Source organism: Globicephala melas, chromosome 15 (assembly GCF_963455315.2).
Source record: "Globicephala melas chromosome 15, mGloMel1.2, whole genome shotgun sequence".
Lineage (NCBI taxonomy): Eukaryota > Metazoa > Chordata > Mammalia > Artiodactyla > Delphinidae > Globicephala > Globicephala melas.
Window position 1 is genome coordinate 85,764,688 of NC_083328.1, and position 22,489 is coordinate 85,787,176.

General features: G+C 52.7%; 2 protein-coding genes across 6 annotated transcripts in view; one reads left to right on the plus strand and one right to left on the minus strand.

Annotated features, from left to right (window-relative positions):
* Nucleotides 1–15,342, minus strand: part of DIDO1 (death inducer-obliterator 1) — a 51,701-nt gene extending 36,359 nt beyond the window's left edge. For 2 of the 5 annotated variants that reach the window (XM_030841580.2, XM_070043534.1), the window contains exon 1: nt 7,614–7,720. The gene's annotated coding sequence lies outside the window, so the exon portion shown is untranslated. Of the gene's footprint in view, nt 1–7,199; nt 7,313–7,613; nt 7,721–15,184 lie in introns of those variants that run through there. The other 3 variants (XM_030841579.2, XM_060284232.1, XM_060284233.1) reach the window with 3 other exon arrangements.
* Nucleotides 15,343–15,449: 107 nt separating this feature from the next.
* On the plus strand, nt 15,450–21,598 carry GID8 (GID complex subunit 8 homolog). The gene is made up of 5 exons (XM_030841585.3): nt 15,450–15,638; nt 18,294–18,423; nt 19,332–19,528; nt 19,835–20,032; nt 20,793–21,598. Exons 2-5 carry the CDS (start codon nt 18,306–18,308, stop codon nt 20,964–20,966), a joined length of 687 nt encoding a protein of 228 aa, XP_030697445.1. The 5' UTR covers nt 15,450–15,638; nt 18,294–18,305; the 3' UTR covers nt 20,967–21,598.
* The last annotated feature ends 891 nt before the right edge of the window (nt 21,599–22,489 follow it).

Genomic DNA, 22,489 nt, shown 5'->3' on the forward strand with positions numbered 1-22,489 from the left:
TAAAATTCCACTGAAGCAAAAGGACCCACAGCACGGTGAGCTTCTCAAGCAGTAACTACAGAGAGAAATCTAGGAACCACCTGCTGTTCAAAATTTCTTAGGTGTTTTTGCTTTACAGGTCTGTGCAGACAAAAAGTAAAACTTGTTGCTTAAAAGCTCGCCAGGACTGGTGCCTCGGCCAAGCTCTGGTGAGGCCGGGACCCCAGCTCCCCCATTGCGGGTGGGCAGTGGGCACTCTGGTTTCTCTCTATCCACTTCCTAGTGAAAACACAGGCTTGTGACCTCGGTGGGCAACTCTCCAAAAGCGCTTCAGGAACAACCAGCAGAGCCACCTGAATGCGTCCAGGTTAAGGTGGAGGAAACGAGGCTCTCCCTGTTCTCTACGAAACCACTTGCTACCTTGGATGGACTCCTGCTGTGGTCTGCACGTTTGTGCCCCCGGAGCCCTCCTGAATGGGATACCTGCCCTGGAAAAGAGGCCCCAGAGCTCACCTGGCCCTGCCACCGGGACCCAACTGCCCCGGCATCCTGACCTTGGGCCTCCCGCCTTCAGAGCTGCGAGCAATCAAGTCCACTGTGCAAAAGCTCCCAGTCTGTGGTCCTTGCCACGGCAGCCCGAGGGGACTGAGGCAGCTCCCTCTTGTCTCTCAAGGAACAAGAAAACATGGCTTCAGACACTGGCAAGGGACTATCTGAATCCTACACCCTGGGGTTGGTGCCTGTAAGACAAGGCTCCTGCCAGGGTCTTAGGGCCCCTCTGAACTGCACAGGCTCTTGTCCTCACGGAGTCTGCAAGATGGGGCAGGTCTGGCTAAATATCCAGGACAACACTGGGATGGGCCCCCAAGAGGGAGCCTCCCCTCTCCTTCCCCAACCAAGACAGAGGGTGTGACTGTGAGGCGGGAGGGGGGGAGGGTCACAGACGGGACCCTGGGCACAGTAAGTCGCTCCCCAGGACAGTCAGCCCTGCTGGGCACCTCAGGGGCTGCTTCCTAGGGACCCTGATCCTCCAGCTCCGCCCCCCTAACTGCTCACCCTATCGCTTTCATATCCGCAATGGTCTGTCTGGGCCCCGAGTGCACCCGGGCTGGCTACTCCCTTCCAGCGCCCACGGGGGCACTGCTGCCAGATCCCCGTGTCACCCGTAGCACCCAGTGCAGGCCCGGCGCACCGTGTCTCACTGCAGCAAGAGCTGTTGGTAAGGATCCGGTGAGAGGCTGTGGGTGAGGACAGCCTACGATAAAGGCAAAATGCCACCCACCGTTCCCTCAGGCCGCAAGACCCTTGGGGCCTCCTCACCCAGAGCGCACCCCGGCTGTACTCTAGGGCTCTGGTTCCAGGCGGTCCACTTTGAGGGGGACGTGTGCACTGAACCCTCTTCACTAGGGACCACAAACTAGCCAGATATTCCACGTTTTTCCCAAAAAGCAAGAACGTGGTTGAGGGCCCCCTGAAAACACTGCCTATCTTAAAAGTAACCCATTTCCCCAGGTGTTACAAGTTCAGAGTCAACTGCCTTTTTAAATTCCCATTTCTCAACAACAAGAGCATTTCTAACCATGACCCAGAGCAGAGGTTCTCAAAGTGTGGCCCCCGGGCCTTTCAGGAGGGCCCCCCCAAGGACAAACTATTTGCACAACACTAAGGGCACGGATGTGGTGGTTTCTCAGAAGCCAAATGACAGAGATAGGACGAAGGAGACAAGAGAATCTGGCTACTGTCGCTTAAGCCAGACGTTCTGGAGAGCTGCAAAACCCTAGGACAACACTACCTTTCTCATTAAATTGTTTTTGTTTTGGAACATAGTTCCCCTAAAGTGTCATTTATGTTATTATTTTTAAGTAAGTAAATTTAAATGTCTCTCTTTTTTTTTTCTTTCTGCGGTGCACGGGCCTCTCACTGTTGTGGCCTCTCCCGTTGTGGAGCACAGGCTCCGGACGCGCAGGCTCAGCGGCCATGGCTCACGGGCCCAGCCACTCCGCAGCATGTGGGATCTTCCCGGACCGGGGCACGAACCCACGTCCCCTGCATCGGCAGGCGGACTCTCAACCACTGCGCCACCAGGGAAGCCCCTAAATGTCTCATTTTTAATGCCAAATATGGGAAATATCAATAGATACAACGTAAACAATAGCCCTCTGGGGTCCTTGTTAATTTTAGGTGTAAAGGGGTCAGTCTGAGAATGGCCACCACCACAGACTTGACACTACTGGCAACGTCAAGGGGCTGCTCTTGATGGGCCGTGACAGTGACGCTCCAGGAGGCTGCTCTCCCAGACCCTCCCCACCTCTCCTCGGATGAGAAGGCACCAATTACGAAACTGCAGCATTCAGAGGGACTGCCACCTAAGTCCAAAGAGAAAATGGTTGGAGAAAAAAACCAAAGGCCTGCTGCTGCCTCACAAGTATCTGCTTCATGAGTGGAGCTGCATCTCATGCCACAGGCCAAGGGGCAAAAATAATGCTTGGAGACCTTGGAAATGCAGAAGTCAAGAATTAAGCTGTATACTTGAGCTGGAATCCTCCTTTCTTTCTCTGAGATTAGAAGAGGCCAATGTCTAGCTTTGGGGGGCAGTGGGGAAGGTCCAAGCTTAAATAAAGCAGTTATTAAATAAAAACAGGATTTTCTGTACTGATTTTTACAGATCCATGCAGAGCTCAACTTGAGGCAGCTTCCCCAACTCCTGCCCACTGCCCGGGTGGGGAAAGTGCAGAAGAAAGCCACCTTACTACTAAAAACACAAATACTGTTTAAATTACAATCTAACAAACCTGAAGAGTCAATGGCTAGCACTGACCTCGCCCTGTGTCCATGGGGCATGGGGGGCATCTCAGGGGTACCACTCCTTGTGCCGGCTCAGCATCCCCAGTCCTGACCAAGGCAGCCACCAGTGTCCTCCTCTGCTGACCACAGCATGACCACACCCACACACTAACAAGTAGGGTAAGTCCTCTGATAAGCAGACAGGGGGCTGAGAGGCTCAAGGGGCAGCACCACGGAAGAAGGCAGGCTTCACACCAGGGTGTCCCTGCCTTCAACCCCAACTGCAAACCTAACAGCTAGGTGTGCTGCCAAGGGAAATGGGGACAACTGTGAAACTCCATCATGTCAAGTGCCAGTCAGATTATGATAAATAGCCTGTGTCATTTATTAAAATGACAATGTCTGCTGGTGAGTAGTTGGGAAAACAGGCCCTCACAGGAGAATCTGCAAATATCTACAAAGAGCCCCTTCCATGCTCGGCACAGAGCAGGCAGCACCTCTGTTCCACCCGGCCAGGTGGGACTGCTTCACTGTGACCTGCCAGGGATAACTAGGGAAGTGCAGGTGCGTTTATAAGGGCGCTCCCAGCATGCCTTTTTTTTTTTTTTTTTTTTAAACTAAGGGACACAAACCAATGTCCATCACCAGGAGACCAGTTTGAGAAAAACCCAGAAACAGCCATGTGATGCAATTCTTTAAGACTGTAATTAAAGGATGATGAACTCTACAGCCCCTGCCATGGAAAGAGCCCCACACCCTTGAGCGAAGCTAGCAGGTAACACTTCCCAGCACATCCTGACCCCCCCACCCCACCCCAACCAAGTTCACAAACACATCCACAGCTGTAACTGGGCTTCCAAATGGTGCCATTTCTGGGGTTTCTGCTTTCTTTCTATCCTTTCATATTTTATATCCTTTCTTTATATCCTAATTTTCTCTCTCTATAAACTTATTTTTGCAACCCAAACACCGTACAGCCATCTTTACATTGGGGAGGAAACCTCATTTACCTTCCTGTTGTAAAGGTGTATTAAATACCTCTGGAGTGTCTCTATCAGCATATGAAAAACAAAACCATAGCACCTAAGTTTGACACTCAAGAGAGAAACACCTGCTTTACAAATTACAAACAAGATAATCACACCTACTAAGTAGTTTTTACAATCATGGTTACAACAATTCTTATTAAAATGCGTACAATTACCTATTCAACTTCACATAACAACTTACCCTCAAAATTAGAGGTGACCTTTGAACAACGCAGGAACTGGACTCCCATCCAATTCCTGTGTTTAACTTGGCTTCCGTGTACCGCAGATTGTGTAGTACTGTAGTTACTACTGGAAAAAGTCCCTGCGTAAGTGTAACCAGACAGTTCAAACCCATGTTGTTCAAGGGTCAACCATACTACTCAAAAAATAAAATGAAGAGAACAGTATGGAGGTTCCTTAAAACACTAGAGCTGCCACATGATCCAGCAACCCCACTCCTGGGCATGTATCTGGAGAAAACTCTAATTTGAAAAGATACATGCACCGCAATGTTCACTGCAGCACTATTCACAATAGCCAAGACATGGAAGCAACCTAAATGTCCACTGATGGATGAAATGGATAAAGAAGATGTGGTTAATGTATACATCAAAACATTACCCAGCTATAAAAAAGAATGAAACGCCATTTGCAGCAACATAGATGGACCCAGAGATTATTATACTAAATGAAATCAGAGAAAGACTAATATATATCACTTATATGTGGAATCTAAAAAAATTTACATAAATGAACTTACTTATAACAAAACAGAAATAGACTCAGGCGTAGAAAACAAAGTTTATCCCACTGCCCGCATGCTCGGGCAGGGGGATAAAATAGAGTTTGGAATTAAAAAAAAAAAAAAGGCCTAAGCAAGAGACTCCAGGAAGTGTGGGCACTTAAGATCAAGGGAGCTCAATGTAGACCGTTAGGCCTCCTCCTTCCCAAATAGTACATGTCCATTAACTGTTAATCACAGAGCCTTTGCAGTGGAATTAACACACATCATTTGATGCTGGCCCTAAAGAGAGTAACATTAGGTTTCCACTGTACCTGACGCCACCATTTAAATAAGAAAAAATGCAAAAGGGACTGTTTAAGGAACGTTTTTCTTAAAGGACTTCCTGAAGCCACCAGGTGTATGAGAAATCAGGCCTCTACTGGACGGGACCCAAGGACAACAGTGAGCTGACCTGTAAACATTCAACCTTGGCTCTGTAAGAGCCAAATGCAAGTCACTTGGTAGCTTGCAACACGTGTATAAAAAAGGTAAAACACATCATGTTAACAGAAATAAAAAACAATCAGGACCTGGAACATCTGGGAAACACACACTAAAAAGACCCAGTCCGCGGGCTGCCAGGGAAGGGGCTCCAAGCCAATAAGGCACCCTGTGGTCAGTCACAGAGACTTCCAGCATCAACAGCAGGACCCACAACTCCACCGCCAAAAAGAAAACGGGAGCCAAGTCCCCACTCCAAACCCTCCCTTCCTCACCAAGAAGACAAACCCCATCCACACGAAGGGCCACCTGAAGCACTGGGCGCCCCGTGTCCAAGCCCCAGTGACACAGTTCCTCAACAAGCCATTGTGATGCTCACACACGCATACATGGTCACCGCCGGTAACAGCAGACAATCAGGGGAGCGGCCAACTGCCCAACTTTTCATTCTACCCTTTCTTATCAGAGCATAACTCGCTTCGCCTGAAACAGCCTGAATTTAATCGAATACTAATAGAAGACAGTTCTCGGTGGAAAATCAGTAGTAAATTAAAGATACACCTTAGTCCTAAACTCACTGTTAACGTAAGCCTGCAAGAACATGGGCAGCTAGGAAGCAGAAGGTGCTCAGGAAATGCATTAGGCAGAGTGCTTCACAGCAGGGTTGTGGCTGGGCCTCCCCACGTGACACCTGAGACGTCTGCCGTGTTAAGATGGGAAGGTAGAGGACTAGACGTGGAGACGTATATGCTCAATACATGCCACCCTCAAGTGCCAAAAAGGGGCCCCAGGCTCCAGGGACATGGCTGCCGACCCTCACAGGTCCCCATTACACACGTCTCCAGGGCTGGGAAGGCCACCTTTCTGGTCCCTGCTACAACCAGGGTGCTTGGCACACAGGATGTAATAAATATTTGTTGAATACAACGAGAAATCGTTCTAATGGTCACAGATCTTATTTCCTTAAAACCCATGGCTAAGATATGGGGATACGTGCCTGATTCACTTTGTTATAAAGCAGAAACTAACAAACCATCGTAAAGCAACTATACTCCAATAAAGCTGTTGAAAAAAAAGTCCATGGCTAAAGCACCTTTCTTGGAAACATGAAGCCAGGGACTACGTAGCTCTGGGGAAATCATGGAACATTTGTCTGGGGTTGGCCCAACGGCCCGGTTAGAACCCAGCTCTGCGATCTTGAGCAAGCTCCTTAAAGGTGCTTTGGCTTCTTGGAGGTTAGAACAGGTACAGAAGCATCCTACTCACTGAGACGAATTAGCACACATCAACTGCCCAGAACAGGGTCAACCTTGGTGGAATGCCCACTGTGAGCTGTTGCTGGTGCCAAGTGGAGGCTCAGCTTCCCGCTTACCAAGCTATGGGTAATGAGCTTATGTGAGCACACTGAAAAGATCTCAGTATCCGCCCTTCCCTCCTGCAAAATACCCAAGTACATGAGGTTCAAATCTCATTCCACCAATGTGCAAATTATATGGATATTATCTAAGGCCAAAACACGAATTAAAGAGTATCTTCAACTTAGCTCAGGTGCTGTCGTTCTAAGGTCCTAACTCTAAGGTCACTGACTGAAGTGCTGGATTCAGAGCAGAAAACCTGCCCTGACCTCCAGAGTTTCCCAACCTGGCGGGGGAGCAACCGAGGGGGAAAGAAAAGTGAGCAAATGAGGGCGTGGGATCTGAGCCCCAAAGACGTGAGCCCGTCTTTGGTGAGCCCGGCCGGGCACACCTCCGGTGGAAGGTGAACGTTGCCCCTTTCTACTCTGAGGTTGACCAGAAGATAAGATATAACACAAATTTGTGTCCTACATCAAATCGACACGTCGCACAATAAAAGCTAAAAATCCGTATTTTATGGCTAGGCACACACTCTTTAAAAGAGTGAAACAGATTTTCTGAAGGCCTTTTTTGCTTCCTATAGCATCAAATATCACACAACTATCGAAATGTTATTCTTTACAGGAATAGTCGACCAGAAACCAAAACCATCAAGCGAAATAAAAGCAAAAAGAACCACACTTAAAAAAAAAAAACCAGAATGAAACTTCATCTCCTTTAAGGTGTCCAGAGCAACTAGACACTTGATAAAAAACAAAAAACGGAGGGGGGGATTCAATCCTACGTTACACAGTTACTTGAAACAGAATCACTTCCTCCACGCACCAGCAGCGAGACCAGGAACTTCTAGGAAAAAGCATCGCCCTCCTCCTGCACTGCCGCTGGGGGGTCACCGGGCGGCGTCCTGCTCGCGCACCTCTCAAGTCGTCCACACCGTAACCCAGCCCCCAGGACACGCCCGCGGCGGGCGGACCGGGCCGGACCCCGCGGAGTGGACCCTGCCCGGCAGCCCCGGCGCCCCCCGACACCGCCCCCCCGCTCCTGCCCACGGCCCGCGCGTCCCTCCCCCCTCCCCTCGCCCTCCCCGCGGCCGCCGCCATCTTCTCAGCTCGACAGAGCGCGGCTGGGCGCGGGCCCTGCGGCGCCGGGCGGGCCGGGCTCGGGCGCCGCCACCCCCGCCCGTCCCTATGCGGCCTCGCAGCGGCCGACCCTCCGCCCGGCGCCCCGGCCGCCACTCACTGCGCGGGCCGCAGGCCTCCAAGATTTCGCAGCCATTTCCTCCGAGCGCCTCAGAGTGGGCGGGCGGGGTCGACGCCGGCCACCGAGATGCGGGGGGTAGAGGGGCCGCCCGCGCTGAGCGAATAGAAGACGCCGGCCACCGAGACGCGGCGGGTAGAGGAGCCGGCCGCGCGCCGAGAACAGCGTCCCCGCACGGCTGGCGGAGGAAGGAGCCCGGCCCAGGCCCCGCTCCTGCCCTGCGCCGCGCTGTTCCCGAGCCATAGGGCCAAAGCTGAGAGCAGAGGCGGCGCGGCTCCAGTCGGCTGGCCACCCCGGGCCCCAAAAGGGGCCGGGAAGAGGATGGAGGAGCAAGGCGCATCGCTCCTTTCCCACCAGACTGCGTTCCCAGCTTCTCTGGGACTCGAGCCCGCTCCCCACGGGCCAAAGAGCTCAGTGCCCGGGCCGCCCCCGCCTACTCAACCGGGCACACCTGCCCACGAGGGCTGCAGGGCACTTGTCCATCCCCAAATACTCAACAAACGGACTTCAGAGGGGAAACACCTGCTACCTTGGGACAGTGGACAATGGCCCCCGAAGACAGTAACTCCCCGGCCGAGGGCCTTTGTCCCCATCGCTGCCGCTACAGCTCCCTGCTTCCACATTCCTTAGTAGCAGGAACCGCTGGGCAAAAAGCAGAAAAGTGCCCTGTGTGCAGTAAAGCTCCACCCGTGACTCTACAGAGGACTGCCAGGTGCTTCCGTGAGAACCAGGGGCCTGGGAGCAGGTGTGCTTCTAAATAAACGTCTCTGAAGATCACACGGCCTGCCAGGTTCGCAGACTGTCCGTTTTCTTCAAAGGAATCCAACACAGCTTGTTTCTGTTGATGTGATTCCATCAGGACTGCTTCCACGGCCTCTCCCAAGTATGAATCTTGCGCTCTTAGCATCTTGATTGTCTCCAGGTTTGCTCCAGATGGGTGTATGAGAAGTTCATAAACCAGACAGAGTTGGAACTGGCTTGAACCAACAGTGTGTAAGTGGGTAAGCTGTGTGTAACATGGGACTCATGCTGGGGTGCAGGGGAAGCTCACAGAAGGCCTCCCTGCAAAGGGCTCCCTAAATGGGAGTCGCAACGGGGAAACCCCACCCAGCCTCTTTAGCTGAAAATCTTTACATGAAGCAAACCCAGCAGTAATGTCTTTCTACAAGGTTTTAACTGGCTTGCAGCTTCGGGCGGGTGCTGGGACGCACGAAAGACACAGAGGACCGGGCTGCCAGTGGAACAGGAGGAAGCTCTGGGTGGAAAGCCCAGTGGACAGAAGGGAGGCCCAGAGGGGAAGCTCCGGCTGTATCACTGCAGTACTGGGGGGCTCAGGAGGGCTCTCGGGCAGCAAAGGAAAGGAAACCGTACCCCCACCAGCCCTGCAACTGCGCCTCCCTTTCTGATCTCCCAGCAGGAGCTAGCCCTGACCATGAGCCTCCAGGCTCAGGGGCACCTGCCACCTGTGGGAGGAGTCAGGCCCTCGCCCTTCTCCCACCTCTTCAGGTAACTCCAGCTCACCTGTTGTCACTCCTCACGGGAGCTGCTCTTCCCTGGTAAAAAAGGCATTTCTGGAACTTCAGTTTGGATACTTTTTAGTTGAAGTCTACTAGCTAAGGAATACCTTCTCCTAACAACCTTATACCCAGAGGAACAAACGGATTAAAAAGGAGTCTCCAGTTGTCTCAGATTCTTTCCTGAATACCCCAAATACACACAGAAAAATCCCGAAGCTCAGGGGACAGCACGAGTAGCTCAGAGGGCAGGGGGGAGCAGGGAGCTAAACAGGCTTCCAGGACTCAAGGGGGTTTCAGTCTTTGAGAAAATGTATGATTGGTGCTTGCCCAACGTGTGTGGACACCAGGTCCTGCCACCAATACCCATGGACAATTCGGAGGAAATTTATAAAAGCAGAAAAGCACATCTGGAAAAGTCAGCAATCCTTTTACAAGACCGCTTCCTGGCGTTCAGCCTCTTCTCACCCCTGAGTTAAAGCCTACTGGCAAGCTGGGTCCTGAGCAGAGCACCCCTCTCCTTGCAGTCAAGTGCAACCCTGAGAGACAAGGCAAAGTGCGTCTGGGCGAGGTGACAGCCAAGCAGCTTTATTGCTACTCCCATTTGGAATTCAAAGGCAAGCAAGCAAGCCAGCGCCCTCCCAGCAGGCAGGCAGAGAAGGGGCTGGGTAGTCAAGGTCTAGGGTGGGGCCACTGCCTGGCCCTGGGCAAGGTCCCCAGTGAACCTGGACCCAAACTCAGACCCAGGCCTGGGGCAGAGGAGAGATGCCAGGGAGGAGAGAAGAAGCCAGGGGGCAAAGTCAAGGTGGGACCCCCGTTAGCTCCTCCTCCCTAGCCTCGGCCAGCAGTTTGGAGGAAAACCCTCAGGGTTTCTTCAGAATAGCTACCGCAGGTGCCCTCTGACCCAGGGGTCATGGGCTGCAGGGCTCAGACGTCAGAACAACGCTTGTTACTCCTGCCTTTCAGGGTGGTTCCTGTAACTCTGAGACATCTACTTCTTCCCGTGAGTTTAGTGAAAAGTAAATAAAGTTAACTTCAGAAGAAATACTTTAAAAAGTATAAGGCATAAAAAGTGTATTTCTTTTCTGGTTCGTTTCATCTCTTAGCAGTCTCTAAAGGAACACACCAAATGAAAAAGCCAGAAAAATCAACGCCTTTCACAGATTTTGACAGAAAAGCAGTTTAGGAGTAAAGCAGAAACACCTTTTGGTGTACTGGATCCACCACCGCACTGTGCCCAGATACATACACCATTTACCCTCATCACACCACAAAGTACGTAACAGGAAAAGGGAGAAACAAGCCCACAGATCTGAACCGAATTCCTAGGGCAGCTGGTGAGCAGGAACCTCCACAGGCTGGGAGAGAACAGTCAACTGAGACGGGAGGGCCCAGGGCAGGGCCGCTGACACCAGTCCTCGGCCCTCACCTGGCCGGTGGGGCCTCAGGGGCAGGCACACAGCGACAAATAGCTGTACCGCCTACAATTTAAGAGATTCGTTTTTTCTGAAAGAAAATACTTGAAAAGTGAAAGATAGTTGAAAGTCAGGTCTAACAGTGGCTTTCTGGATTTGTCCAAAAGAGAAAAAAAATGTATAAATTCCTGCTCTTGCCTGGGTCACAAAAACAAAATGGTGAAAGAGAGAAAAGAGTATTTGAAAAAAATACCAACAAGAGTAACACAGGTTGAGCTATTAGGAATTTCAAAAGGATACCCAAAAGGTTTTATTCTGGGGTATCCCTGATTTCAATGAAATCAATACCCACAAATTACCCTTTTCAATACCAAAATAGTTTTGAGTTCCAAATGGAACCAACTGCTTCTGAAATTTAGAAACCCAAGGAGAAACAGGATCTCCCAAATCTGTCTACAGAAGGTAGGAGGACAAGAACGTTGCCTTTTACAGCTACACAGAAAAGTGACAAATCTTGGGAGTCTGTCAGACATACAAAATTCCTCTCGTTCAATGGAAAGTAAAAACATTTAAAAGAGTAAATATAAGAGGACTTTAAAGTCAAAAAAGAAAATCAATTTGGCGAGTGTTTTTTAAAAGAACGCGTGGGTATGGATTGAAAAAATGCCTCATCTTCATTCAGTGCTTCCGTCTCCCAAGTCAGACATGTGATCAGAACTGGGCTCACGCAAAAACAAAACCACCAAAACCAACAGAAACCAGAAACCCCTCAAAGCATATACAGATATACAGCTACGCACGGGTACGCTATAGGCGTTTATATATACACGTGCATGTGTCTGTATGGATCTCCGATGTGTGCATCAAAGCCCTAACCAGCCAGGTGTGAAGGGAAGGGTCAAATTCAGCAGAGACAGTCTGCGAGCAGCGCACTGACTGGTAGCCTTGTGAGCACGCTGCCTGTGCCCCTCCGTCCGGCCCCCACCCCACCCCAAGCGGTTCAGGTGGCACCGTGCTGGACTCAATTTACGTTACAACCTCTGCAGGAGTTAAAAGGTCAAGAAAACTATTACTCTAAAATATTACTTTACCCATTCAAAGAAACTTATGACGAAACCAGTGCTTTCTGATTTAGTGATATAATCGAGAAAGGGAAATACAATCCCGCAAGGAGGGGGAAGGCGACCACCTCAGACCCCATTACACGTGCTTCACAGGGTCTTGAATACATGCAGCAGAACTAAACAGTCACAACAGTCTTCCTTCTTCCAACAGCTTCACAGAGAAACTGAAGACAAGATACCGTGTGAAGCTAAGGCTATGGGAACTGACTTTTTGGAGTTTACTGCCCACTTGTGGTAACGTTTCCCAGCAGCAACAATCAATCAGCTTATACCTTATCCTGAAGAATCAGGGTTGATTTGCCAAATCCCCTGGAAAGCAGAGCTCCAGCATGTAGGGGTTTGATTTTATGCTTTGAGGGTATGAGAATAAGACAGAAACGCCCTCCAAAATACTGCAATTCTGTAAAACATGGCTGATACCCAGGTTGTTGAACAGTCCAGGATTTTATTAAAGGAGCACTGTGTATTTTATTCTCAAAACGCATTTCCTTTTTTTTAATTTTTTTTTTTTTTTTTTGCAGTACGCGGGCCTCTCACTGCTGTGGCCTCTCCCGTTGCGGAGCACAGGCTCCGGACGCGCAGGCTCAGCGGCCATGGCTCACAGGCCCAGCCGCTCCGCAGCATGTGGGATCTTCCCGGACCGGGGCACGAACCCGTGTCCCCTGCATCGGCAGGCGGACTCTCAACCACTGCGCCACCAGGGAAGCCCTGCACTTCCTTTTTTAAAAACTCTTGCCTGCTCTTTTAAAACTAATAAACCTTAACATCTCTCTTTAAAGAACTGCTGATCTGTGAATCACTACCTTGTACATCTGGAACATATAATATTGTACATCAACTATACCTCAATTAAAAAAAAAAAAGAAAAGAAAACCAATTACAAAGAGAGAGAAAAAAGAACTGTTAATCTGTCAGAATGAAACTCTCCATCAGGGCTTGGAGAAGAGCAGAAGCTCTGGGCCCCTGCCTTCCTATCACGAAGTCAGTCAACCACCCCAAGGGGCTGAAATCTTGGTCAACCTGCTCACTGCCCCAGATGATGACCAACGTGGCCCTGCACCCCCAGCTGCTTCCTGCTCCCCGCTCCCCTGTTGCATGCGGGTGTCTTCAGGGCTCGGCCCAGGCCGCCCTCCTGGCCGTGCGGCTGTCCTTTACTATCCACTAGTCTGTTCCCCTAACCTCTCCACTAGATGCCTCAAACGCACTGCAAAGCCTAACGCATGCGAAACGAGCTCCTGACTTCTGAGCTCCCCGCTGATCCCAGCCCTCCTCTGGTGTCCCCATTCAGTGGCGGCCCGGCCCTGGGAACCCAAAGGCACAAGCCCGAAGCCCAGGGTTCTCTCCGACACACCGGCCTCCCCCTCAGCCATCAAACCCCATGGCTTTAGCATTTCCCGTGACCAAGTCCACCTGCGAGCTCCTCTGCACACATGCTGCAGGGCCCTAGGCGCCTCTCAGTGTTAGACACCCCACCCCATCTCAGCTCACCGCGATCTGACATCTTCCGCCTTCACCGGCTCACCGAACTTCTTGCCCTGTCACAAGGGCAGCTTTTGGTGAACTTCAAGTGGCCCGCCCCAGCCAGTGGCTCTGCTGGAAGCTGCGCCCCGAGGCTCCTGGAGAGCCCGGCAGCAGCGCTCCGGCCCTTCCTCCCCGCTCCTCCTCTCCACGGACTTCCTCCAAGTAATACGTTTACGGACTCTCACGGTGTCACCAAGAAACCTGCACTTCCAGCCTCATCGTTCCCTCCAGCGTTCCATGGTCCACCCTGGGCCCCTAACCACCCCTTCCCTCCTCCCATCTCACTCCTCACCCTGCTGGCTCTTCCTCAGTTGGCGCCACCATCGACCCCACCAACCAGGCTACACATCCGAGCGCCATTCTCGACTTCTTCCTCTGCTCTCACTCCACTGGGACTAACTTCCCATCCTTTGTCCTTTTTTGCTGAGACTGCTTCTAGCGAAGGTCCTCACCCTCACTCATCTATTCCTCCACATTCTCAGCAACTATCTACAGAACCCCTGCCACATACTAGCCGCTTCAGCTCTTATGAAGGTCATGTGTTGGTGGTGGTGAACTGTGACACACTAACAGGCATCAGTGACATAGAACGGTGTGCTGAAGGCAACGAAGGAATCGTTTAGGGACCACGTGAACATGAAGGGGTGGCACGACATCCTGCTTGTCGGGATGGTGTCCCCACTCCCAGGAGTTGGCCTCAGGAGCGCTGCACGCAGACCCAGCTCCTGAGAGCCCAGAGTCAGGGTAGGAGTGGTGAGTCTTTCAGCTGTGCTCACTCTACACAGGCAACTGGAGAGTTGCCGATGGGTGTGAAGAGGGAGCCAGGGACAAAGAGAGATGATCCTGCCTGAAGTGTGGGTTTCAAAAAGCAGCCGGTATCTAGACAGAATTTAGGCTGTGCAGGACCACTTCTGGGGGTGACGGGCCATTAAGCTATGACCCGCACAGAAGGTGCAGATGGACCTTCTTTAGAACTCTCTAGCCTCTTAGGGCACCAGATTTTTGCTCCCTTGAAAAGAATTTTTAAAATCTGCACCCCCTCGCCCATTATAAAGTTGACATCTAAAGTTGTTTATAGGATTAAGTACTTGAAGAGGATGTAATTACAGACATATACTGCATTTGCGTCTGCGTTTTAAATAGATTTGGTCAAAGCTCTGGACCTGCAGATTTAGCTCATTTGACTAACCCTAATGGGAAATATCCACAATTAGTCGTCACTGTCAAACCTATTTGCCAAATTCCACTTACTTTCTGCAAGAAGTCCCATACCACTTCCACGTTATTTAGTTCACTCCCCAGCAATCACAGGAAACCAACTAACCCCCGAATTCTAACTCAGGAGGGCACCGGACTTCATCCGATGGAGTAAAGGGCTGCCCCTCAATTTCCTTCCTGAAGGGTTCCAAAATCTTTTAACTTTACTCTCCAGAAACGGGAAAACGAGACCCTCATCTGAAGGAATCTGCACTCTTCTCCAGCAGACGGACAGTAATAACCAAATAAACGCGCAAATGACTTTCTGCGTCTCCGCGACCACCAGGTCCCGGCCGCAGCATCTCGGGGCCCTTGTCGCACAGGCCTGCAGTCCCCGCCCAACCCGAGCGCGGCTTAGGGATCACGGGCTGTAAAGACCACCAGGCCTGGGACTGCAGGGATCACGGGCGGGAAAAACCACTAGGCCCCGCGCCGCAGGGACCACAGGCGGAAAAGGCCCCCGGGTCCCCGGAAGGTTCCCCGAAGGCAGGCCCGTCCAGGTTGACTCAGGCGGCAGCGAGCGGGTGCGCGCTCCCCGCCGCGGTCGCGTGCCCAGGAACCTGCCCCAACCGTCGGAACCGAGAGCTCCCGCCGGCCGAGTTCGGGAGGCTCCTCCCGGGCCTGCGCGAAGGCGAGCACCGGGTTGGCAAGGACCCCGCCTCTGGGCTGCGCGGAGCACCGGCGCCTGTCCCCCCCTTCCCGCCCCATGCCCTCGGGCTCACACAAACGACTGGAGGGACGCTGGGACCTTAGCCTCCGACTCAGTCCAGATGTCGCCGTCCCGGCTCGAAGTTCCCCCACAACGACGCCTCCACGGCCGCCATCTTATCCAGAGGCGGCCAACGCCTTTTGACTCTCGCGCCAATCCGTAGAGCCAGGGCGCCGTGAGAGGAGTTCTGCGCAAGGACGGAAGCGGGAGTCCCGCGCTTCCGGGCGGCCGCCGCGACCCGCACCCTCGCGAGAGCCCTTGATTGGCTGTCGGCTTGCAATCTCGCGATTTCGCGGGAAGTGGCTGAGGGGGCGGCCGCCGGTGCGTCTGCCCTCCCGTTCCCCGCCTCCGCCGCGGCCCCCGCCTCTGCCTCCCCCTCCCCGGCGCTGCCACCGCCCCTTTCCCGCCCGGGCCGGCACCCCGAGCGGCCGCGGAGACCGCGCAGCGCGGCAGGCGGGATCCTCACGGTAAGATGGCCGCGGCGGGCCCAGGCGGTCGGGCGGAGCGTCCCCGCGAGAGCGCGGCGAAGCGGGGCGGGGAGGCGGAGGGTCAGGCAGGGGCCGGGGCCAGGGAGGGGTCGAGGCGGCCCGGGAAGGGGACGGGCCAGGCCGCGGGGGTGCGCCGACTGGCCGACCGCGCCGGGGGGCCTTCCGGGGTTGGGGGTCCGAGCAGGTGTCATCGGGCCGCCTTGTCCGGGGAGGCGGCGCCCTCGGGGTTTGCAGGTCCAAATGTCCCCTTCTCCTAAGGCGACGGAGCCCGAGCGCCGAGACTCGGTGTTTGTTGTTGACGAAGCGCGTTTCGAGGGAGGTCTGCACATTCCGAGGCGGCACCTACTAGGAGGTGATAGTTCTCGACACGTCGCACAGGTGTCTCTGCGACGGGAACCGTTTCCACCCGGAACCGCGTCCGAGCAGAGGCTGAGCTGCAGAGGCCGGACGTTGCTCTTGCGAGCAAGTGTTCCTCGCCGTCCGCAATGGGATGTTAAATTATGTCTGTGGGATTTTTAACTGCTGAGTTCTTCTTGCACAAAACAGAATGAGACAGTTCTCCAAAGTTGTTATTTTTTCAAACGTCGCTCTGTCGTCCAGGACTGAGAATTTGATCTGAGTGAGTTACACCACTGGCGCGTAGCTTGGAGAGATGGGTCCTTGGGTGAGGGACAGCACATCTTGATTGTCTTAGGACAAGTGTTTTTCTGCGGATTAGAGTTGGGCATGGCATCCCCCCACGGACCGAGAACTTTGTCTTGTACCCCTTTGCTTCCCCACCTACACTCTCTCCCTGGGCGATCTTTGGCGAACTCTTGGCTTTCAGTCATTTTGTGGCGGATGTTTCCCTAATTGTTTCCAGCGCTGAGCTCAGGACCTGTAATCCAGGTGCCTGCTTGACTTCTCCAGCTGTGGGTCTGATAGCCCAAACTTGCCCGGCTCCTCAGACCTGTTCCTCTCCTCATTTGTGGCTCCATCCTGCAAGGTCTCAAGCTTGAAACCCCACCATGGTCCCTGAGTCTTCCGTTCTTTTATCCTTCCACGCTGGGTCCAGCAGCAAGGCGCCCTGGCTCCGTGCACAGAGTCTTGATGGGCTGTGCTCTGTGGCTCTTCTGCTGCCGTCCTCTCTTGTTTGGGTGGCTCCTCACTGGTATTCCTGCTCAGCTCTCACCACCCCACGGTCATCCCATGTCCACTGGGCACCAGAGCTGTCTTTTAATTTTTTTTAATTGGTTTGGCATGTGCTTTGCTATGTATAAAGTAATATCCACAACGTCTATGTCAGTTACAAAGGATAAAACTGACGTGGACGGTGGTGGGCTCACCACCCATCGCGAGAGCCCAGCTGGTGCTCCCAGGGCCCCCTTTCCTTGGTAACCATCTCCTGAGTTTCATGTCTCGTGCCCTTACTTAAAACAGTGGCAAAACGGTTTTGCTACGAACGTATGAGTGTATTTACTGCTAAGCAAGCATTGTACAGCTTGTCTTGCTTTTGTTCTTTACAAACCGCCGCACTGGGGTCTCCGCTGTGACTTGCTCTCTTCGTCCAGCTGGTTTCTAAGTCCCCCGTGTGGTCACATTCATTTATTTTACTTGCTTTAGTAAATCCTGTTTCGTGGATACAGTCACAGTCCCTTCTCAGTAGTTCTAAAATCCACATAACTCTGAAAACCAAAAGTTTTTGGTTTTCTTTTTAACCTATTAGATGGCAAAACCTCACCTGCCAAAGGCTGTTTAGTAGCTTCTGTTCCACTTGGTATGAGGCCTCATACGTTTCACTGAAGCAATCATATCTGCTTGTGGGGTGCTGCCCCACACCACAGAGGGGATGGCGTACGATACGTGGTCAAATGTGCAGATAGTCTTTGTGCAGCCTGGACAGTTCTGAAGTCCGAAACCCACCTGCCCCAAGGTTTTGGTCCTATGGGACTGTGGTCCTGTGAACCACAGTCCATTTGTCTGTGCTGCTGTTGGCTGAACATCCGGGTGATGGCTTCCATGTTGTCGCCATCCCGAGCAGTGTCTCTGTGGACAGGCTCGTCTGTGTCTGGGTCTCAGTCTCCAGGAGTAGAAGAGCCGGCTGTGAGGGGCACATGTGCGCAGCCTTGCAAAGCGATGCCAAGTGTTTTTGCTGTGCGGTCCGTTCTGACCGCAGGGTAAAGGGGTTCAGGAGAACTCCACGTCTTTGTGAACACTTGGTGTTGTCAGACCGCTTCATTTTTCTCAGTCTGAAGGGGGTGTGATGTGGGCTTCTCTGGAGAACACACATCGCAGCACGTGATTCTTCAGCCTGTACCTCTCGTGGCTGCCCTTCGTGCTTAGAGGGGAGTCCATCTAGATCCCCCTTGTCCTGTAGGGCCTTAATCGGACCCCAGCCGACCCTTGACCTCCTGGTCCTAAGACCCTTGGCTCTTCCTCTCGTTCATCCTACCTTCCAAACACCCCAACCTTCTCTTTGGTCCCTGAATCTGTGTTTGAGTCTCAGGCCCTTTGCATGTGCTGTTTTCCACATTTTAAGTATCTTCCCACTCCCCCTTTTACTTCCTGCTCTGTCGCCGTGTTTATGTCTGAAGTGATCGCAATTGTCATAGAATTCTTCACCGATTCTTAAAATATTACCTTTTTTCCCTGTAGAAATAAATCAGAATGAGTTATACAGAAAAACCCGATGAAATCACAAAGGATGAGTGGATGGAAAAGCTCAATAACTTACACGTCCAGCGAGCAGACATGAACCGTCTCATCATGAACTACTTGGTCACAGGTAAGGGGTGTGACGAGGGTGCTGCCCCTTGGACATCCTTATCCCTTTCTGTGCACACAGTCAGGACTTACTGAAGTTTTGTGGTGCACTTGTGTTCAGGCGTCATGAAAATGCAGTGTTCTTTTGATAAACTTGTAGTTACGGATTTAAAGAGATATCCTCTTCCGGAGATGAGATCATGATTCCGGGTCTCTGAGACCTAAGGAAAAAACCTGTTTCTTGGCCTTTGACGTTTTTGCAATTGATCAGCATAATTAAGAAAGTGCTGAAGTACGTTTAAAACCCAAGTAATTAACCTCTTCTGGCCAGTCTGGTAAATGATACTGGACTGTTTCTAGAAGATGTGTCCAACTCAAGAAAGGGGGAAGGGCATATGGAAGGAAACGCACATGCTCTGCGGCTAACACTCAGTCCTCCTTGACACTGGGAAGCAAAAGGGTAACTCTGTACGTGGTGAGAAAACCCACATGTTTCCAGAAAGTCAGTCTCCTTCCTGTGAGTTCCCAGTGGCCACCACCCCTCCCATCAGTCTCTGATGTTGAAGAGAATTGTAAACTCACTAAGAGTGGGAGTAGCCAGGGCCTTGCAGGCTGAGAGGGCCTTGCTTCCCCTGGAGCAGGTTGGCAGCTTCTCTGCACTGGGCCTGGACCGCAGCCCTCCACCAGCACCCGTCCTCACCTGGCTGGGAGGTTAGAGCGTTTGGGGTGTGGGGGGAAGGAAATGAAGTCCTACGTCTGCATTTCTGGGACATAACTGATAAGTCACAAAGGTATTAAACCCAGATCCCCAAGAAAGTGCGGTTATAGCAGAGGCTTTTTATTCAAGGCGGTGGGCTTTCTGGAGACAAAAGGGCTTTGCGTTGATGTCTTGCTGACCTTCCGAGCAGTGAGGATGGTTTTCATTTCCAGAGGGCTTTAAGGAAGCAGCAGAGAAGTTTCGGATGGAATCTGGGATCGAACCTAGTGTTGATCTAGAAACGCTCGACGAGCGAATCAAAATCCGGGAGATGATACTGGAAGGCCAGATTCCCGAGGCCATCGCACTGGTCAACAGCCTCCACCCGGAGCTTCTGGACACAAACCGCTATCTTTACTTCCACCTACAAGTGAGTCTGGTTTACGGATGCTTGACAAATTAAGGTTCTTTATGGGATTCAGAAGTAACGAGGCTAATTCGCCTTAATAGAACGTTGCTTTAATTGACGTGGGGAAGGGGTTAGAGTTAGCTGCTCTTCTGTGTATCTCAGAAGCTGTTTCTTGCTTTAAAAATGCAAATGTAATAACTCGGAGTTGCTAGACAACTCTGTCCTTTGAGAGGCCCTTTCCATGAGAAGCAGGCGCGACCGCGGGGGTGTCACTGGCCGAGTGGCCAGGCGCCTGGCGCTCACCCCGTCTGCCTGGGCCCCGACCAGCAACAGCACCTGATCGAGCTGATCCGCCAGCGGGAGACGGAGGCGGCGCTGGAGTTCGCACAGACCCAGCTGGCCGAGCAGGGCGAGGAGAGCCGGGAGTGCCTGACCGAGATGGAACGCACGCTGGCCCTGTTGGCCTTCGACAACCCCGAGGACTCGCCCTTCGGAGACCTGCTCAACATGATGCAGAGGCAGAAGGTGGGCGCCAGGCGGGTAGGGGGCTTCCGTCTGCATCCTCCACAGATGTTCACAGGATTTCCAAAGAAACGGGGCGGTGGGTGGGTGGTGTCGAACGGGACGGCGTTTCTGGCCGGGACGCTGCTGGGAGGGCCTCGGCTGTTCCCTAGCTGACACTTCCACTGTGTCACACCGGGAGCCCAGGGCGTCGCAGCTGTTACAAAGCAGGCAAGCCTCTTCGCCCATTTTTCTTGTTTATCTGAGCCTTCTTCCTGTATAGCTGGAGACTCGTAGGAGAGGGGTTTCAAGTACCTTTTGATTAAAAGCCCACACTTGCTTTGGACACTTTTGCGCGCCCTGTCGCAGCCTCTGTGTCCCCGCCGGCATGGTGGCTTCCCCGCCACCCTCCGCTCCCCTGGAACGAGGGTGTCCTTGGGGTCCACCTCAGGTGTCGTCCTGGGGCTCGTTAGGCTGGAACCGGTCCCACCCCCACCCTGGTCTGCCCTCTCTGCCAGGCCCCTCGTGCCCAGCTTCTGGCATGTCACTGCCGTCCAGGCCGGATGTGATATCTGCTGACCACACTGTGAGCTCCTCTGGACAAGTAGTGTGCTTTACATCCTCTGGAGTGCCTGACGGTCACAGACTTTATGTTTGTTAAATAAGTAACCAGCTTCTCACATAAAATTGGTTTCTAGGACGCACGAAATGCATCTTGTGATGGACCCCTTTTGCGGGCGCTCTGCGTGTGTGGTGGTGTTTATTGGCTGCCTTTATTTTCTAGGTGTGGAGTGAAGTGAACCAAGCTGTCCTGGATTATGAAAATCGTGAGTCAACACCCAAGCTGGCAAAGTTACTGAAACTACTCCTTTGGGCTCAGAATGAGCTGGACCAGAAGAAAGTCAAATATCCCAAAATGACAGACCTCAGCAAAGGCGTGATCGAGGAGCCCAAGTAGAGTCTGGGCAGGGGCCCCATTTCACCGCCGGGCCGGCAGAGCACCGTCTGGGACTGAAGATTTTTACGGCAGCAGAGAACTCTTTCCTCCCCCCTTTTACTTTTTTTTTTTTGACCCAGAATCTTTTCAGAAGGGAAAAGTAGCCCTTTTAAGTGCTGGAGAACGTGCGGTGAAAGACACCGTCTCCTCCGGAAGGCTGGTGAGGACCACAGCATGGCCTGACCTCCGTGCTCTGGGCGTCTCGGCTCCCAAGGCGCCGCATCTTAGGGACACTGGTCCACCCCGCGGCCGCCGCCCGGAGCACCGGGGCAGCACTGATGGCCGTCTTGCTCTCTGTTTGTGTCTGGACAGACAGCGCATCCTCATCTTCCCACATCTCGGCTGGCCTTCGTGTAGAAGTATTTCCTTCCCCCCTTGGTTTTTGGTTTGTTTTTGTTTTTTCATAGGAAAGACTATATAAATTTGTAAATCCCAATTCAAAGACTTCTTTTGTGTGCGGGTCCTGAGTTTGATTTTTTTCCCTTTTGGTCGGGGTTGTGTGGCTTTGGGCAAGATAAGTGCGTGCGTGCGTGTGTATATGAGGGGCGGGCTGTGTGTTTTTTAAATTTTTAAATATATATTTTGGTGCTGTACGTGGTGAGAGACTCTTTCCTAGTGGATCAATGAACCATCTCTCCTGGGCAGTTATGTTAAAAATAAAGGTTTCTCTTTAATTTCAAGAATGACCAAAATGGTCTCTCAAAAGTTTTCATCATCTCCAGCACACCTTTTGCTTCTGGGGCTGGCTTCCCCATGTGACGGCAGTGACACCGTCTAGTATCTGCAGCTGGAGAGACGGGTGACTGCGCCGCGGCGTGTGCCGTACTTCAGCATCTCTCACGCTGTCAGCCAGTGCTGTGCCTGTCCTGCTTCTGTGCCCTCATATCTGTCCCCTGCCCGGCACCCAGTGCGGTCGGTGATACCCAGATGCAGGCTCGGGTGTTGGGCTTTGTGGCAGGTGGCCTGGGGCGCCGGTGCTGGAAGGGGTTCTGTGGATTGTTGCAGAGCTGCCGGCCCCTGGGCGAGGTGGTGGAGGTGGAGGTGGACGGGGCCCCAGCACGCGGAGCTCTTGGGGCTGGGGGCTCCTGTGCACCCTCTGGTGGGAGCGCCCACGTGGCTGAGACTCAGTTCTCCCTCGTCTGAGCCCTTGTGCAGGGTGGGCTGTGCTGGCCTCCGGGCTCGATGGAGAGAAATGCCATCAGCAGCCGAATCTGGGGAGCCCGTGGGCCTGGATGCATAGTGAAGCAGGTCCTCGGGGAGATCGGGGCTCTGCCTCCGACCCCCCGAGTGTTTGTCCTGAAGCATCTGTGGCACCAGCTCTTCCCTCCACTTACCACTCGCTTTCGACCTGCACTTGAGTCTGCGGGGTCACTGGTCTTCAGTGGGTACAGCTTCAGGCAGGATTTTCCTTCCCCAGGTGGTTGTGTAATTCAGTCACGGGCGCAAAGGCAAATAGACCACTCAGGCCCTAGACTGGCCCTTCA